At 37.7% G+C, this 18454-nt stretch overlaps 1 protein-coding gene across 1 annotated transcript; it reads left to right on the forward strand.

The window, feature by feature from the left end:
* Window positions 1-164: 164 nt before the first annotated feature.
* On the forward strand, window positions 165-8194 carry LOC139946278 (tyrosine-protein kinase receptor Tie-1-like). Its single transcript, XM_071943901.1, has 14 exons — window positions 165-183; window positions 387-619; window positions 847-916; window positions 1120-1298; window positions 1528-1903; window positions 1957-1959; window positions 2232-2342; window positions 3665-3831; window positions 4453-4566; window positions 4842-4912; window positions 5329-5369; window positions 6643-6739; window positions 7204-7309; window positions 7975-8194. The coding sequence occupies exons 1-14, from the start codon at window positions 165-167 to the stop codon at window positions 8047-8049; spliced, it is 1662 nt and encodes a 553-aa protein (XP_071800002.1). The 3' UTR covers window positions 8050-8194.
* Window positions 8195-18454: the final 10260 nt, after the last annotated feature.

Below are 18454 nucleotides of genomic sequence, written 5' to 3' on the forward strand. Positions count from 1 at the left end.
CACGAATTAAAAAAAAAAATGCAAGCGGAAACTTACTCACTGTTTATGTTCGTATTATTATGCCCAACACTAATACCTACTGACATTAGTAGGCTGGCGTAGCAAAGCATGCATGTATACTTTGTCCTTCCACTAACTGATTTGTGACCTGAAAACTCATCAGTATGGATCATTGTCAGAAAGGTGATCGCCCATCTGTTAGTTTCAATTTACCTGAATACCACAGCTTTCGCCATTACCCTTTTTCATATTATTCGAGACCCATTGACATACCAATTAAACTTTTGTTTTTGTATCATAACAATTGTTTTTTTGTTTTTGTTTTCATTGTATTTTTGTTTATATTGTTATTTAACAATTATTTATCACATTTCTCCTCCACAAAGTTCCTACCCCTCCAAGCAACGTGACTTTCCCAGTAATCAGAAGCGACCGCATCACCGTGTCGTGGCTTCGTCCATCTCAAGGCGATAGCATCAATTACGAGATCCGCTACTGGAGAACAGGATCTGGAAACTCATCATCGGCTGAGATAGTTAGAGTCAAAGATAATCAACAGACTGACCTTCAAACAAGAGAGATCACAAACCTGGAAGGAAATGTCAGTTATTCATTCCAGGTATGGTGCCAAGTAAACCACAGGCAATGCTGCATCAGAGAAAGAATACAAAAAATGCTCCCAAAAGGGTGTTCAAACTGCTATGGTTAATAAACAGTCAATGTCATCAGCAGACTGACCTTCAAACGAGAGAGATAACTTGGTGCCAAGTTAACCAAAGGCATTGTTTTACAATACTTTTGAAATGTCAATGTTTACTGAACTGTTAATGGTTTTGTCTTTTTTAGATACGTGCTGAAACACATTTTGGACTTGGAGGATGGAGCAACGTCTCATTATCTGTAACATTGCCACACAGTAAGTTTATATACTTTTCCTGTGGATACTTAATATGTAATATCTACATCAAGGCAACAAGGTCATTATTTGATACCGTTTACCCAAAAGTATACCCTGATCAGGGTATACGTTTGGGTCATGAAGATGCATGTACTCATGTCATCGCAAAAGAACACTCACAAACGACCATTAAATAACTGCATCTTCTTTCTCTTCTGTAGTGAACGCATTAACTCAGACGCCTATCACTAGACTGAGCAGTCTTCTGATTATCGTTATCTGTGTCGTTATTGCTGCTGTTGTGATTGTAGTTGGTGTAATCGGTTACACCCGAAGACGTCGTAAACGAAGAATACTAAATCCTTTGCAGCTTCAGGGGTTAAATGCTGAACAGGAACTCGTGAGTAAAAAGTTGCATTTTGAGGTACGATTCAAAAGACACAACTAAATAGAGAAAACATCACTCTAGGCTACTACACGCTTGCCGAAACGTTTCACAAACCAACCTCTTCCAACACATAATCACCAGACATTTTGTTTTCTGGCTCAAAATATAATTTAAATACATTAAATATTATACAGTAACCAGTTTCTATATATTTTTAATTTGCTATACTGCTTCACAACAGGTTTCTTATGAGAATGCCGAACCACGAGAGGAGAAACCCAGCAGTGCACTAATCCTAAAAGAAGTTTCACTGGTACAAGAGTGGGTTTATGAACCTGTGGGCCCCGGTCCATCTGCACGAAGAGATGCACTCCCAGCACCACCACCATCACCAGAACCATCACCAGAACCATCACCATCACCAGCACCAGCACCAGAATCACAACCTACATACGAAGATGTTGGTTTGCCAACATGGGCTAATCCATGGAGTTTCTTGTGGGATGATTTGATGGTAGGAAATAAAGTACTTGGGAAGGGACACTTTGGTGAAGTCCATTATGGCGGTGTGACGGTTAACGGAGATCTGTCCAAGGCTGCTATCAAAAAGCTCAAAGGTATTACCTTAGTTCAATTCCCATGGTGACTCTCGAGCTAAAACAAAGATTAGCAGGTTGTACATGATTTTTAAAGCAGCTTAACATGAAATGCAAAACAAAATATGTATCTGCAAGTACTCCCTTTCCTAGTGGCAATGTTATAGCATTTATACACTTAAATCTCGTTAGTGAATAGTTTTTTTGTTCTCCTATTGTTTGTGTGGGCTTGCGTACACAATGGTTTTCAAGCTGGTGAGTGTTTGAAGTAACACAACCAAAACAAATTTATTGGCGAGATATCATCACGAATGCTTCTTTCTTTGACATGGATTTGAAATTGTTTCAGAAAATGCACCTTCAGCTGACAGAGAAAATTTCTTAGAAGAACTGAAAACCATGACTCTTCACGGCAGTCATCCAAATCTCGTCAAGATTCTAGGAGCTTGTCAACATGAAGGTAAGTGGTTCATCTTCAATTTTTGTTATGATAAACAAACAAGAAACGTTCTTAATAATAATAATAATAATAGTGGCAATTTATAATGCGCCATGTCTGTCTAAAAGACACTCCTGGCGCAGGAGAGATGCCGAAGCCAGATAGCGAAGAATATAGTCAAGCACACAAATAAGTTTTCAAATGGGTTTTGAAGCTGGAATATGTAGTGAGTTGTCGGAGTTTAGGGGGGAGTTCGTTCCATAGTGATGGGCCAGAGTGTGAGAAAGAGCGGGCTCCCCATGAATGGCGTGTTCGTGGAATGTTTAGAAGTTTGGTGGACGATGATCTGAGGTGCCTGGGTGGAGCATGAAGATGTAGCAGGTTCTGGATGTATGTTGGTGCTGTGCCCTGGAGAGACTGATACACAAGAAGGAGAATTTTGAAGTGGATGCGCTTTTGAACCGGGAGCCAGTGCAGGGCTTTGAGGATTGGAGTGATGTGTGTTGATCTTTTAGTAAGGGTGACAAGTCGAGCGGCCGAATTTTGGAGTCGTTGGAGACGCTTGATCTGATGCTCTGGCATATTGCTGAGAATGGCATTGCAGAAGTCAAGTCGTGATGTTATGAGAGAATGCACAACCTGCTCTGTAGCTTTGCGGGAGAGGAACTTTCGAATGTGGGAGAGGTTGCGAAGCTGGTACCTGACAGATTTAGCGATATGTGATATGTTGTTGTTGAACGTCATAGTAGAGTCGAAGACTACTCCAAGATTCCTGCATTTGTGTTTCGGACTGTGGTTTGCTTCGTCAGTTGTGAAGACTGGCTCAGTGACCTTGTTGAGCATCCCCTTCGAGCCTAACAACATGAACTCCGTCTTGAGCCCATTGAGTTTAAGATTGTTGCGTGACATCCAAACTTTAATTTCAGCTAGGCATTCCTCTAAACGTCTGAGAACAGAAAGAAGATTCACATCTGACGGAGGAAAGGAAATAAAAAGCTGGATGTCATCAGCGTAAAAGTGGTACTGAACGTTGTGCTTGCAGATGAGCTCTCCAAGGGGTTGTGTATATACAGAAAACAGCAACGGTCCACACACAGAGCCTTGAGGGACTCCATGTGTCAGATGTGTTGGCTCTGATTTGACTCCATCAATGGACACAGACTGAGAGCGATTACTAAGGTAAGACGCGAACCACCGAATGGCATTAGTAATAATAATTCACATTAATAAAAAGACATTAATAATAATAATTCTTCAGAAATTTCATTGCAAAAAGCGTTTGACCAAATACAAATTGTGGAATTGCTTGGAATTTGAATGTTATTCTCAATATTTGTTTCAAGGTATATTGTACGTAGCTATGGAGTACTTGTCCAACGGTGACCTCCGTTGCTACCTGAGGAAGGCTCGATCCATGGAGGATGATGGTCAAGCATCGCTGTCTCCTCAGAAGCTGCTCCAGTTTGCTCTGGATGTGGCTAAAGGAATGCAACACCTGGCTGCATCAGGGGCAAGTATACCATTATTTGTCTAGCTTCTTAAAAAGAGTATTCAGATAACTATTGTTAACAAACGGGCAATCTAATGTCATCAGAGTAAAACCTAAGCACATTAATAAAGACTGTAAGGCCACACAAAACAAGTTTTGACATTACTCTCCACAATAATTATATTAAAGTCATCATTTATTGAGACAAATTGTACTGCTGCAATAATCTTACTGTAGCATTTGGTTAAATTGTGACCATAATGTATGGCACATATTCTTTAGCTGCCCAGTACGCAGCCCAACAACTTATAGACTACTCCTTTACAAAAGCTTTCAACAGTAATAACACTTGTATTCCGGTTTTAAAATACAGAACTCTTTGAACTTTGATAAACCTTATACTCGCTAAGATCATTACTTTCTTTGATTGACTGTAAGGACACATTTATCACCTGTATGAGTCTAGATTTTGTTTTATTGCTCGTTTTATGTCAATAATAGTTGGTGTTGCGGAAGGCTCTTAAAGTATGCACTTTGTAAATGCTTGTGTGATTGGTTTACTCATAACGGTCGGGAGTGAGACTAGCGAGTTGATGTTCTCATCTGGAACTAATTTTAAATTTCATACTTTTTGTTTTACAGGTGATACATCGTGATTTGGCCGCAAGGAACATTCTCCTTAATGATAATCTGGTTGCCAAGGTTTCTGACTTCGGTTTGTCACGTGGAGAAGACGTCTACGTTCAGTCATCAAAGGTATCGTATGCTTTAAAAGCTACACTTAGGGACGCATACAACGGATGTAGCGTACGATCAATCTAAAGTGTTACCATTGTCTTTTCAAAACAAACTTCCATTCAGACGTGCCCTTGAAAACTGTTTGGCCATGTCTTAACACACTGGCTGTAAATGAATCTTATCATGTTCAATTAGACAAATGTTTCAACAAGTCATTTCACAACATAAACGATTTACATTTTTGTGAGAGGTTTTTCTCATCCCGGTGTAAACTTTAATTACTTTCTTTGTAGACTCGTGTCCCAACTCGCTGGCTCTCTCTGGAATCACTGACTCACCAGACGTACACCTCGAAGAGTGATGTGTAAGCAAATTTTGTGAAAACAACAGGGGCCAATTTCATAGAGCTGCTTAAGCAAAAAATCTGGTTAAGCACGAAAATAGCTCGCTTATTTTACACATGTTACTGGCCAAAATTTCATGCCATATACATTGCTTGTGACTGGTATTTAGCTGTTGTTTACTGAGCATAACAATTGAGTGGAGTCTTGGCCGTTAATCTGATTTTACTAAGCAAGGATCTTTTTGCTTAAGCAACATTTTGTGCTTAAGCAGCTCTGTGAAATTGAGCCCAGTATTTGAACATAAAAGTGTTTTCATGCAAAATTATCGACTGCAGTAAAATATCAATGTGAATGTTTTAGTAATTAATTTTTTTACTGAAAATATTGTTCCTGAACCAAGTGACTAATTTGATTTAACGTTTGTTTCACACACTAGGTGGTCCTTCGGAATCCTGCTATGGGAAATTGCCACCCTCGGTAAGATAATTGTTCCAAAATAGTTTTAGTATTGTCCAACTTAATGTCTAAATAACAGAATGCACTTTTACATCATTGTGATTGGGTAATCGGTGTATGGGTAAAAAAACAAAAATTAATATTCTTCATCCCCGTTGCAAATTTAACATCTAAACTGGTCACAAAAAGTAAGGAAACTTTTTTCAATCCAGTATATTTGTTATTATTTAATACTCTTTTTGTATATAGTATATCATTGCAAAGCTGAACTGTTTCTCTTCAAAATGATACCACAATTGCAATGATTACATGTTGCTGGACTTGACCACGTTAATGAGAATGAGACAAAGTCACAAATCAAATGTGCCAAAATTAGCATTTTTGTGTTACCGTGTTTACAATCAAATTGTCACTGTAATTCAAACAAGCAAGACAACTTACTGATCTTAATCCACTTTATTGAGACAAGAAGTTTGGTATAGAGCAAGACAACTTACTGATCTTAATACACTTTGTTGATACAAGAAGTTCAGTAACGATGATCCGAAGGCGTTGATGACAGCCTGGCATCTTCTTCTCATGCTGCACAAAAGTCTTGTGATGCGCTGATGATGAGGGATGGCGTACCATTCTTCATTAAGGAACCTGGTTAGGTCAGCCACAGTTGATGTGTTGGTGGTTCTGGCGCGGACAGCGAGGCCAAGCTAGTCCCACAGATGTTCCATGGGATTCAGGTCTGGACTGTTAGCGGGCCAATCCATCCGGTGCACTCCAACATTGTTCAGGTAGTCAGCCACCAGTCGGGCTCGATGGGGGCGAGCGTTGTCATCTCGACAGATGGTATTTTGGTCTAAGAGTCTGCAAGTATGGGACTGTAATCGGCTGTAGAATATCGTCTTGCAAATACCCATCAAACAAGGTGTTTTTCAAGAGATGAGGGTTGATTGTGTCTGATGAGCTCACTGGTTCAAATCTTTGTGTAAACCATTTATGGTTCTGAAAAGCTTGATCGGTTTGATTGTTGAACATTACCTATTGACCATTTAGCACAGACAACGGTAATTTTGGCACATTTGATTTGTGACTTTGCCTCATTGTTATTCGTGTAGCCAAGTTCAGCGACATGTAATCATTGCAAATGTGGTATCATTTTAAAGAAGAACAGTTCAGCTTTGCATTGATATATACCATATACAAAGAGAGTCTTAAATAATAACAAATATACTGGATTGAAAAAGGTTTCCTTACTTTTTGTGAGCAGTTTATTATAATTGTGATTGATGTTTGTATACAGGCGGGACACCGTACCCTGGTATCAAGACTCCATTCCTGACATCAAGGCTGGAGAATGGATACCGTATGCCCAAACCAGACAACTCCGATGACAAAATGTAAGATAATGTTGTTATAAAATATATATGATAGAGGGCAGAGTTAAATCATATTCATACAAAATTTATGCAAATCATAAGATGAGACCAATTGTAACAACAACAAGTGCATTTGATATGCACCATGAAAGCTTGTTGTATGACATGGATACAAAATTATGCCATGCTTACTATTATGGAAAATCTTAATGTTTAGAGCAAGAACGTGTAGCAATACAATGCGCACTGAATGTTGTCATATTTTTGTTGAAATATCATTGCTCTAGTCTGTCACATTACTCCCGAAACGGCCCAAAGAAAGTCATCCTTACAATGATCGGAAAAAAGATGTTCTTGTAAGACAATAATTTGATACCATCGGTCTTGTAGGAGTGGTTCAGCTTGTGTTTAACATAAATAAGCATTCAAATGATGGCCAGGGATTTTAAATTATGATTGTCGGTTGATCTGCTTTACTAAAACAGTTACGATGTGATGGTGAAGTGCTGGCAGGAAGATCCGGATGATCGACCATCCTTCAAAAAACTTGTCTCTATCCTGGAAACAATGGCCGACAGCAAGGAGGATCAGGTGAGACTAAAATTAGATGTAGAACTTATTGTGTTGTTAAATTCAAATTATTGATGCTTAGACTTAAACACGTCTCTGAAGAAAGCTTGCCCTTTTATGATTAACTTAATGGCCTAAATGAGTGACGAAAATGGAAATTACATAAACAAAATTATAAGCCCTCATCACAATTTTTGACACTTAACTAGATGTTTAGTAGGCCTAAGTGTTCTGTAAGCTGTTTTGACAAGTAAACTGTAAACTGAACATGTTTCATCTAGAACCAACCCTATTAGACATTTTAGCTGATCAAGGTTTGTGTTTTTATTGTGCCATTTTAAGATCGAAAACAGGTCTTGATTAGTTTCTTTATAGACATTCCGAAGAAGCACTTTTTTTTACAGCAAATTTAATGTTTGAAATAAACTCTTGCCACAACTAATAATAAATGCAGAATAAAAAAAAATGGAATACTCGGTTCTGGCTTTAAGCAACGACCCCAACTTAGAGAAGATAACTTAACAAATAGACGCACTATCATGCCTGATGACGAGGTCTAAGCATTTCGAGAATAATGTTTAATGCTGCGTCCAAGCTTGTCCCCAGACACCTGTTAGCGACGGCTTAGTTTCGTATATCCTTACTCATTCCTAAAGAGTATTGAAGTTTTGTTTATTTCTTAACAGATCTACATGCGTCTGTTACCGAGTTCGAAACAGTATTTGTATGAGAACATACACCCGGAGTTTGACGACAACTAACTTGGTGTTTTCAAATCGTATGGGAACCCATCTTGGTACAAGTCGAACCGATATTTTTGTTTTAACGCTGGCGTATAACACTCGCATTTGTGGAGGTACTGATGTGTCGTAACATACTTTTGCTCATACTATTCAATGTAACTTGTTAACCTTGTGTACTTAAAAAAATACGTAGTTGTATAGGTAAAAGGAAAGGGATCAGATAATGTTTTGGCCATGTTATCCAAACGCCAATGTAATTTAGACAAAAGCACATGGATAATCCTTTTATTGTATCATTGTTATAGAAATAATAACCGTTTCATGGTTATCCGCTTGAATCCACTAGAAGCTTTTTATACAGAAAAATTTAACTGCTTATAAATCAACAAAAAATATAAACTGTGAACTTAAAAGTGATTTTAAATGGACACATGTTAGGCCTTATGTATGTATGTTATAGCTGGTAGTTTCTTGATCGTTTTTCAGGTGGTAGTTTATCTCGGTAGTTTGATTGTCAGTTCGTGATTTCGCTATACTGTTTTAAATTGGTTTGTGGGTCTTCTTTGCTTTCATCGAATTATAAAATGCTGTTAAGGACACAAGCGAGTGAGACGTGGACATGAACGCTCGATTTAAAAACACGTGGTCGTGGTCGGGCGGAAAAAGACCGAGTCACTACTATTTATTTCCATTAATGAGTGCCCCCTCGTAGTAATGAGTGTTAGAATTCTAGCGAAAAATTTGCCTTGCTCAAGGCAGTCGAATTATTCACTCCGAAAAAAGACCGCCGCGTAACATCGCACGACACGATGCCCTCGTACACTATCCGCATGCGTCGCCTCCGCATGCGGTTAGTGGTACGAGTTCGGATGACTTGTGTGCACAGTAGTAGTACAATGTGACAGAGTGTATACGGGTGGGTCATGCGGTGTGGTCGCACGCACCACGCACAGGGTATACGGGTGGGTTTACACCGGCGTCTTTTCGGAGCGAATAATGCGACTGCCTTGAGCAAGGCTAGCGAAAAATGCATAACCTTTGTCTTGACTTCCCATTCGTGTCAAGTCCGGTTCGCGAAGATAAAAGCACGCGACGCTCAATGGATTTGTAGACGTACGCGTACTGATGTGTTTACATTGCGTTACGTCTATACCAAATATATATAATTAAATTATTTTATTCCATATCTATGGTCTAAACAAGTGCCAAGCGTAATCAATGTGCCACCTGGATGTGTAATATACCTAACCTCAACATATCGATATCGCAGTTTCAAGCATGGCCTCGTGAACTCCTCTTTACCAATCAAAATGGTTAAACTGTCCTGCTAGGTCTTTTTGAATGTAGTGTGACGCACAGTTAATAAAACAAAAACAAAAAACATTATTTTAATAATACGATTGGAAGTTTAAACATCTAAACTCGAAAGTACTTACTAGATCCATTGTTTGTCGTACTTAATCTACTTTTAATTGGGAAACCCCACCAGATCGTTAGAGGCCCACACATCAACATGTACTATAACTTTAACTTGAACATCGGTATGTTTCAATCATTTATCACCAAGAAACCTAATATTAAAGTTATGGTAAACAATTTGTGTTGTCATGTATTCAATCAAGATTACATCGAATCCTGTATATTTATGTTGAAGTTCGGGATCAAGTAATATCCTATAGGGAGAAACTTAATGTGGGTAAATTTATATTACTGAGCTATATAATGATTCCATATCGTTCATTTTCTTATCATATGTAGTTTGTCATCCTTCTTGTTAATGGTCAATCCTTTCATTGGTATGTTTGGTATGTTCCTCATGTTATTATTCTACATGGACATGTAATTAACTAGTTTTTTTGTTGTGCATCGCTCGGAGTATTCTCTTATATAATATACTGAACTAGGATTGAAATATTGTGTAAATAATTCAACATTCAAGTATTGCTATTTTTGTCATAGTGACTTTATACATAGACATGAGAACAACCATTGCTGATACTATTGGTTGGTTTCATGTATTTAATTTATGGCTTTTATCAATACGCACACTTAATTGAGTCGGTTTGGTGAATACGATGAAGTTCAAACTATGTCCTTGTCAATATTGTTGCATTCAAAAGTTAGTTAATAATAAGAACACTTATAATGCGCCGGTATCCACCACTGGTGATGCTCATGGCGCAAGGAATAAAAACAAAATTAATGAAAAGCAGCTGTGGAAAAGTGGGTTTTTAGGGCCTGTTTGAACTTATGAATAGAAGACATGTTACGGATATTAAGAGGCAGATTATTCCAAAGTAGAGGACCAGCATGGTATTTGAACAAGTCGTTCCTTTGCTACGGAACCCATAACGGGACATGTAGCTCAAACGTTGGCAACAAATACTGAAATAAAAAAATAATGAGAAAACGAAACTATAATCAAAGTATCATGATTTCATAAAGACGAAACAGTATTTCGAGATAACGCTTCGTGGTAAAAACATGCAAGGGAATAATGTTTACACCTTGTTTACCATTCCAATTTTATCTGATTACTTTACCCCTTAGGGGGGATACGTACCTGGTGGCTTGTTGCTACAAGAAAAGTAAAATATTTAAGACCAAAGCATGAGTCAGTGTAGACAATTCATTGGCATTGTAATAGTTTAACATCATTCATTCAAAACAAGTGTACTTTTGAGAAACTACAGCATCATAAGCCAACGTGTATAATATAAAGTGCTTTAGGCCTGCTTAAACTGTTTGAAGCAAAATAAGCAACAAACAAAACCAAAAAAAGAAAACAACTTTGGGTATTTTCAATTGTATTACTTCGGGTAAGTATTACATTCCTGTTGCTTGGTAGCTGTCCAAGCAATGTATGCCTTGACAAAAGGCTACCTTTTAGGCAGAAAATGTTAATGTCCATATGAATATTGGTCCAATAATAATTTAAGCGATCCCATGACAAACATATTGCAGTATGATTATGTTTACTTACGAATACACATAAGTTCCCGATGTTAAATACAAATGAGAAAAACAGAGGACCTGAGTATTAGTTCGAGGTTCAATTTGGATGATTTTGAATGTTCTGGCAATAAAGAAACATATGCTTGTTAATTTAAGCTGTGTTTATTTTGGAAAGCAGATCGAGTCCCCTATGAATACTTTGATATTGAAAATGTTGACCGAAGTTTTCTGTTGGGACACAAAGTCCCAATGGGGTGACCAGAAAACCGTTGACACTGGTGTGACAGGAAAATCTGTCATCCCGGGAATTCTGTCCCCGAAAAATGCGCATAAACGTCTTCCGATAGCGCCCTCTGTTGAACCATATTTAATCAATGCTAAATAAGTTTATATGGGGGACAACATTATAGAGGGAAATGCAATTGTGTCCGCCACGCAATACTGTCCGATCAGGACACTTTTGCATATGCAATTGTGTCCGGGGCTATGCAAAAACCGTCCGGCGGCATGTACATGACTGTACATGTATGTGCGCGCGTAAGCGAGTGTGCATGCACTGGACCTACGTAATGAAGCATGAATATGCACTTATTTTATGATTGCAGCGAATACCCAACAGCCGAACATTTCCCATGTCGTTCATGACATGCACTTAGCATGTAAAACAAACGGCGAACACGGTTCCGTCGACCAAGGACGTTTAAATGAATGTCAGACAACACCGTCGAGTTGTCCACGGACGAGTTGTCCGAACGGACGAGTTGTCCGACGGACGAGTTGTCCGACGGACGAGTTGTCCGACGGACGAGTTGTCCGACGGACGAGTTGACTGGTCTCCGTTTAATTTCTTACAAGGACAGCTTTGCACGGGGCGGACACAACTGCATATGCAAATGTGTCCGGGCGGACACAATTGCATTATGCAGCAGCGTCCGGGCGGACACGATTGCATATGCAAAACCGTCCGGCGGACATTATTGCTTATGCAATAATGCATCCGGATAGTATTGCATATAATAGGACATAATTGCATGCCCTTTTCGCTTTTAATGGAGAGCGAACAAACTGTGTTAATACCCACAATCACACACAATCCAAAGAATTTGATAACCGTTTATACTGAAACGCCCAATTTCAATGTCATTTTTTTTTTTTTTTTTGCCAAGTATCACCATAAAAAAATCAGTGGGCATTTGTGTGTGTTTTTTGCAAAATGGCTTTAAGTGACTGGTAACTTTCCCTTAAGTTCTCATGACCGTAGTTCCTATCGTTGTGCGTGAGGGTGTAGGGTCTCTTCAACTCGTTTTTGTTTCAAGACAATAGTTGACAAAAATGGTTGTGCATTCTGAATATTGTCCGTGTGTACTTTGAATGTGTTCGCAGCACCAATAAATTATAAAGTCATATGGGTATCATTTGATATGAAACACTGTCTTGATCGGACAACAATTAGCTTGAGAATTTCATGATCACTTTGATTATTCGACCTTGGTTGTTCGTTGTGATTTTTGAGTGGTCTAGATGAACATTTGGCATGAATTAAACTGGATAGTTCCTCCTATTAGCTAAACAGGAAATACAGATGTTTATCGCAAACTGATTTGGGGGAAAACTGTTTTACAACGGTTCTCAAAAGTTATTATTGAATGCAATCATTTTGTGTGTTGTGTTCTTACGTTTCCTTGTACAGTATTGGTAAGAGTTTTTAAAGTAAGGATCATTTATCTGCAACCATAATCGGGTTGGATTCGATATAAAATAAATCATTTACAAATTACATCACCTAATCCTTTAAACAAATAATTATTTTTTTTTTTTTTTAAATATAAAAAAAAAAACAGTCTAGTAAAAAACGACAAGCACCAAACATCGTTATTGAAAAGGATAAAACATGGTTAATATGAAAGCGTACTCATTATGAAGACTATACAGAACAACTTCTTTCTTTGCAATGTTTGTATAAAGTTGTATTGCCCTCTGACAGCTCTACATATTGCCTAACCATCCACGAAGACAATGGGAAAACTGAAACCTTTGCATAGTCTTGTTATATCTTCATTTTTTTATTTTTTTTTTGCCTCCTGGCCCACACAATGGATTTAATACACAGTTGTACTGTTTCCTTCTTGAAGTATAGATTTGATCAAACTAAACATGAGCTTCTGTCTTCAATTATAAAGATAAAACGTCAGCAATGTTGAAACAGTGTTAGTGTTAACTCGTAAATACACAACGAGTTGAAATTTCACTAATTTTGTCCTCTTCTTTCCCTTTGGATTCGTAAGATTTTATGATTATTTTAAAGGCACCTGGAAATAGGATTTTTTTCTTTTAAACATAAGAGTATATGTTTATTAACAATAAAACAATTTTTTGAGTAATTGTTTGTCACGATTTATATGTTAAAACAATTAAGTAAGTGCTTGGGGGTTTGACTCCGCCTACCCCTTTTGTGACGTAGGAAAAGGAAGACTTTGCCTCGATCAAACATAGACCCCCCTCGATGCGTAGACAAACACACGTGCAAAAGTGCATGTAATTCTAAGACGTGAGTTTGTACGCTGCGAAAAAGTTTTTTTTCTGGCAATGCCGACCAGGTGAATTGCTGCTGGATGCAGCAAAACAACTAAAGATGGGGTCAGTCTTCATCTGTTTCCTGCAGATCCCAAGTGTAGGCGGTTGTGGGCTGCGAAAGTCAGATTAACTAGAGCAAAGTGGTCCGGTCCGACGTCTTCAGCGCTATGCAGCGAACACTTCGAGCCGTCGTGCTTCGAATCCGGGATACACAACTCATTTGACATGACGAGAAGAGCCATTCTTAAACACGACGCCGTCCCAACAATTTTTCCAGCTAGTGGGAAGTCGAAGAAGGTATCTGAAAGACTTGACGAACCCAGAGGAGCATTTGCTAAACGTGAAAAAATTCGAGTAAGTTTGAACTTTTAGGGTATGTTTTTAGCTTTTGCCAAGTGACACGATTTTTTGTTGGTACCGCATGCGACTCACCGTGCGTGCAGGTCCTATGTGACCGTCCGCACATTATACAGCAGCCATAGTGCGTGCGTGCAGTCTGCTCCGTGGCCGTATTTCTATAATAATACGTAGGCAGACCCACATCTTACAACCCATTTGTTCACTAAAAATTTGCATAGTTAAATAAAAATAGCAGCAATAGCTTTTGTAAAAACCACTAGGCGTTCAACATGTTCAAGTTTCAATGTACGTATGTGTGTAAAATCGTGTCTAAATTTGTTTTGATGTGCCATGTTCCCAGACGTAATGTACGGGGGCCTGACTACAAATTTTCTCTTCAAATATCGCGTCTTGAATTACGTCACGAACAGCGCCCTCTCGGGTCGGGTCCTACTCGTAAATTTGTAAAAACAATCAAAATTAATATTTTTAAACCTTAACTTTTTATTCACATTCCTCTCATAAAAACACATATTTTAGTGACAAAAGCTTTATTTAAAAAAAATACCACTTCCAGGTGACTTTAATCACCACCATATTATTAATATTTAAAGTAATAGCATTTCCTGTAGGCTTAGGCTTTATGAAGACATGGTTATGTTTTTTTGGGGTTCGCTGCCCTATAACTGCGCGGTGTCCACTACGATTTGCATGATTTTTTTTTTTCAACTCGGCCTTGCGATCTTTACATTCTCAGATGGGCTTTGGCCGACCTCCCTTTTTGACAAGGAAGATGATGTCAAGTATGTCACACAACGTTTGATTTAAAAACAATATTGAGATTTCATAATATTTCATAATAATACATGATCGGTCAAGATTTGAGAATTTAATATGGGTAGAGACATACATGCATTACCAAGTGCAAGTTGTATGAAACTTTATTAACGACAATCAATAGAAACCATGTCAAGTCTTACTCATTGTCAAAAGACAAATTGTTTTTACATTTCTCTGGTAAAATGTCTTCCCGTATTCCCCGTCAGCTTTACTGTAAATAATAAAGTCGATTTTTATTCTGGATTGCAGGCAACAAATTGTAACAAAAGTGTATTCCATTTGTGGTAAACAAGTGTTTGCACGCGTATCCAAGTACAAATCAGGTTCAATATATTAGCTAGACTAATTAAGGAAACATGATATTGTAATGATGTGCAATTCAAAAGAAACATTTCTGGAATTACTGTTTTGATAACACCTTTTAAAAAGAGCAACAGACACCAGGATTTCCTGCCCTTTTCTCCAAGGAGGAACTATTCAAGTTATTTAACAACGACTAAGTAAATTTGGCAGACGGTCAACCTTCACAATCTTTATCTAAAAAACAATAATTATCCTTCATTGGTCAACAATAAATTGCATAAGTTCCTTATTCAATTGTATGAGTAAAATAAATGATTTTCCTTCTCATAGTGAAATGCAATAGGCAAGAGGGAGCAGTCAGTGTCGCCTTACAGACAGTCATGGCGGGACAACTTCATGTGAAACTCAAGCTGCTTTTCATATTGTTAGGAGTGTTTGAAGGTATAGTCCTTTCTTTATAGTTTTTTGTTTACGCTTTCTTGAATGTCATGACGTCGCCATGATATTAAAATGGAAACAATCGTAAACTTAAGCAAAAAGGGTTAAATCTTACCTACAAGTTTTATTAGTCACTACTTACCGTTTCATACATAAACGAAATAATATTTAAGTTGTTTTCCAAATGTTTTTATTTTTACATAACATATTGCACTTTTAAAAACGTTGCTTGCATGTTTAACTGTAAGCAACATTTAACCTAATGCGTAAAGTGTTAGCATTTACAACGTGTGGTACATGTGCACAAGGGCCCTGATGGTATATTTGGGCGAAACCATTGGTGGAGATTGAGGGGGAAGACTCACAAGAAAGTTTTTGGTTTAAGCATGTCCTGAGTGGCTCGTTGACAAGCTCTACATTCAAATAAACCTTTACTTACATAATATATGTTAAAAGATCTTGGATTCGGTTCTATTCTCGGAAGCTTTGGATTTTGACATTGTATGACTCTCCATCTGCGCGCTTGATAAACCGTTGTTTGTGTTCTTTGTTGTTAGTGGCTCTGTGTGTGTCTTGATTTATATTATACTCTTGCCCAAAGTAGGCACAGTGGTTGCACACCTTAGTTTAAAGGAACATTACAAAATCGGTTTTGCTACAAACAAAAAACAGTTCTGTCAGTGTAAGCACTTTATGTAATACACCATACATAAACTGAAAAACCTTAAGAAGCTTGAGATCAATCGGCCATCTGGGTCACCAGAAAATAGTGACAGACGATTACACATTGATTTGTATCGCATTGATGCAAAAAAAAACAAAAAAAAAAAAGAATAACACGCTCACTGAGCGATAAACTCCAAACGCATAGCCAAATTTGTTTCTCACCGAATTATGAACTTTCAGTCAGAAATATTTCAAAGCGGCAACACGCTAAGCATTCGTTATGGAACCTTTTTTGTTTCTTAAAACTAGCCGACATTATCGCAAATGGAATAAATATTGCATGTCAAACAATTTAAAGCTTAATACAAATCGAGTTTATAAAAAAACACAAACAAAAACCCACACATTATTACTGCAACCGAGTGTTTCATACGCGGGATTTTTTGGTTAACCTTGCATGCCCTCGTGGATGGGTCTTTATTTTCTTCCGAACAAAACGAAACGTTTGATTTATGGACAGTTGTGAGCTTATCTTGAAACTTAGCATTTTTGTCCATATTTACACTGCTAGAAAATGTCCATTGTTGACATGAGGAATGCAAAAGTATTGAAATCGACATCTCGAGACCGTCCAAGTTGATATCGAAATTTGAATATTGTATATTGCTCAACATCTTGCATTTCTAGCTTCTATAGAATAGTTACATACACAAATATATCGTATTAGCTATTTACAAGCGAGGGCACTATACATAAGGCTCATTTTTATGCCCGTCGTATTCCTTTCCAGGCTGTCTTCTCCAACCAGGAGAACACGAATACATCTTCAATATTGTATACAATAACACGTTTTCAATAACACGGTTTTGAATTAGAAAGACTTGTTTAGGACGTTCTCTTCTGTTGTCCTCTCTTTGAAGGCTTATTACATGTGTTCTAAAATTAAATAATAAAAATCACACTACTTTCGCTCTTAAGAATCGATACCAAAATGCACATTTTGTTCATCACCTGATACCACCCTTTGTTTTCTATGTAGTTTATTTATTCAAAGGCAGTGGACACTATTGGTGATTACTCAAAATAATTATCATCATAAAACCTTTCTTGATTACGAGTTATGGGGAGAGGTTGATAAAATAAAACTTTGTGAGAAACAGCTTCTTTGTGAGAAAGAAGTAATTTTCCACGAACTTGATTTCGAGACCTCAGATTTAGAATTTGAGGTCTCGAAATCAAGCATCTGAAAGCACACAACTTTGTGTGACCATGGTGCGACAAGGGTGTTTTTTACTTTCATTATTATCTCGCAACTTAGACGACCGATTGAGCTCAAATTTTCACAGGTTTGTTATTTTATGTTTATGTTGAGATACAGCAAGTGAGAAGACTGGTCTTTGACAATTACCACCCTTGTTCAGTTGCTTTAACTATTAGTTGTTTGATCTATGTCACTAAACAACAAATTTTTCAAAATGCATAGAACAATATTGCATTCAAATAATATTGGTTTTCTCGGTCAATTTCGGAAAATGAGCAGCCAATTTAACCACCAAGCTATATTTCGCGCGAAATCAAATGCTACTCAAAAGGGTTATTCAATTTCGTTTCATGATTAGTCCAATTTAATGTTGCGTCATTCGATTTAACAAAATACTCCTTCAATTTAACAATTCATCAAAGCAACATTCAAATTCGCAGACCCTTCTTTAGGCGTGTGTGTCACGAAAAAGAATGACGCTACGCTAAATTGAACAGAGTGCTAAAGGAATTGACTCGACTCCACACGAAATCGAATGAAAGAATTCTGAATTTGAAACGCAGTAACAACTGGAGAGGCAAAACAGCTTTAATTCGAACGCATGAAAATGAAATTGACTGCTCATTTGCCGAATTTGATCGAGAAAACCTATAGTACACATTTTGAAAATTATTGTTGCTTTTTGGTCACGGTTTAACCCTTTTCTAATCCTACAAACAATGTTGTGCATAACAACAGAATAAAGTTTGTAGTGCCGTGTTTTTTTTCATATCGGAAACCTCGCAATACAAGCAGTTTACAAAATCCTTGTTTAACTTTTTTTCAGGCGTGTCAGCAGTTGCAGACTTTACTAGCGTGACAGCTTCTGGTAACCTACACATATTCATCGCAAGTTATTTGGTGACTGGTGATGAGACCACAGCATACAACAATGAAGAACTTGTTTTTTCTCGATACATACCAACGGGTGTCGGTAGCGATCTGCTTAACTGGACGAACGTTTCGTTGCCTTTAGCAACTGCATTACCAAACGGTGTTATGGGGAAG

The sequence above is a fragment of the Asterias amurensis genome, chromosome 13 (genome assembly GCF_032118995.1).
Source record: "Asterias amurensis chromosome 13, ASM3211899v1".
Classification (NCBI taxonomy): domain Eukaryota; kingdom Metazoa; phylum Echinodermata; class Asteroidea; order Forcipulatida; family Asteriidae; genus Asterias; species Asterias amurensis.

Bases quoted from the DNA above. Each gene is read 5' to 3' on its own strand.
- LOC139946278 (XM_071943901.1), top strand. The intron at 4,567-4,841 runs GTATCGTATGCT...CTTTCTTTGTAG, and splicing joins TCTACGTTCAGTCATCAAAG to ACTCGTGTCCCAACTCGCTG. The intron at 5,370-6,642 runs GTAAGATAATTG...GTTTGTATACAG, and splicing joins ATGGGAAATTGCCACCCTCG to GCGGGACACCGTACCCTGGT.